Here is a 1446-nt window from a genome sequence, read left to right as displayed (position 1 = left end):
TGTGTGTGTGTGTGTGTGTGTATGCACTTGTAATCTTACAAAGAACGCATCACAAAAGACAATCTCTGTACGTGGCCACTGATCACGCTTGCTATTGGAAAAAATAATGAAACAACAATGTATTAAGTAAAATGGTATTTAAATAATATGCAAGTCTGTTGTTCTGGATAAGAATACGTGTGAAAACTGAAAGGAAGAGTAGTGCTAAAGCTTAAAAAATTTCAGTTAGGTCTTTTTTCTCTTTATTGTACACGGTATGCCTAAATAAATGAAAACATAGGCTAACAGTAACAGTCTCACACCCTTCTAATTTCACCAAAGGCTTGGCCTAGCAGGCCTATACTTTTTAAAAGGCCTGGAACGAACCAATGAGACTCATGTTCTAGCAATCTTCCAGAGTTATTTTTTGCGCATGCGCCGTCATCTTTGAAAAGACCGCACCAACGGAAGGTTGATAGGCTGAGGCCTAGCGCTATGTTTATAAATTGCATTCGAAAAGTTACAACCGGTGTGGTCTTTCAAGTAATTTTTTTTTCTCGTTTCTTGATTTAAGGGGATAGAGCCGTTGGACGGCAAGATGAGTGAACAGGTCGCTATGAAGATTGGGGTGAATGTTGACATCCAGAGGACTGATGGTAAGCATTTTGTGGGTTAACGGAATCAGTCAGAATCAAATCACTTTTCTTTCGATATAATTTTATTGAACTGTTGACGCACTGGTGAGTCAAACGGTCCACATTTAGGTAACGCATGGATCATGCATTCTCAAAATTTAACTCTGTAGAGTCAAAGATGATTGTGTGTTGTATTGTAAAGTTGATAAAAGGAGCCTGAGAACCTTGCACAGGAACTGGAGAATCCTGAATGATTCAGTCAGGCTTTGGGGGTAGATTCCAGACTGCTAGGCTAGAGTAGAATGCAGACCACCAATTCTAGACCACCAAAGAATGTCTGTACATTGTTAGTCTCTTCTTAAATTTTATGCCAGACTTGTGTTTTGAAAGTCTAGTGGAGTACTTGATCTGTATTCTTGGTCCACAAATAGATCTAGACTATGAATAAGTTACAGTTACAAGAAAGCTGATTGACTTTTATTTGTTTTTGTTGATCTGTTTTAGTTCCCTTGCCTTGTTCAGACATTCCTGTAGCAAGGATGCCAGGAGTAGAGTGAGATCTAGATTCTAGGCCATTGAATTTTGATTGATAAAAACAGTAACTAGATCTAGATCTAGATTCTAGATCCAGATATCTCTATATATCTAGATCTAGATCTAAATCTAATCTATTTTAAAGTGGAGTAGAATTAACCCTCGTCGTGCGGGGGGCTGTGTCAGGTTTATATGTCACCTGATAAACCTATTTCAGCACTTCGCGCCAGTCTGGCCCCTTGCTCAGCACACGCGCGCCGAGCAATGCGTTCAATTTTGGGTCCCGCGTCTGATCCCC

At 39.8% G+C, this 1446-nt stretch overlaps 1 protein-coding gene across 2 annotated transcripts in view; it reads left to right on the top strand.

The window, feature by feature from the left end:
* Window positions 1-415: 415 nt before the first annotated feature.
* LOC101849852 (kinesin-like protein KIF2A) overlaps window positions 416-1446 on the top strand; it is a 40861-nt gene continuing 39830 nt past the window's right edge. For both annotated transcript variants that reach the window (XM_005101458.3, XM_005101459.3), the window contains exon 1: window positions 416-635. In XM_005101458.3, the coding sequence (XP_005101515.1) occupies window positions 578-635 (58 nt within the window). In that variant the 5' untranslated portion in view covers window positions 416-577. The remainder of the gene's footprint in view (window positions 636-1446) is intronic.

This window comes from Aplysia californica, unplaced genomic scaffold (genome assembly GCF_000002075.1).
Source record: "Aplysia californica isolate F4 #8 unplaced genomic scaffold, AplCal3.0 scaffold00284, whole genome shotgun sequence".
Classification (NCBI taxonomy): Eukaryota; Metazoa; Mollusca; class Gastropoda; order Aplysiida; family Aplysiidae; genus Aplysia; species Aplysia californica.
This window is presented reverse-complemented; position numbering and strand designations above follow the sequence as displayed.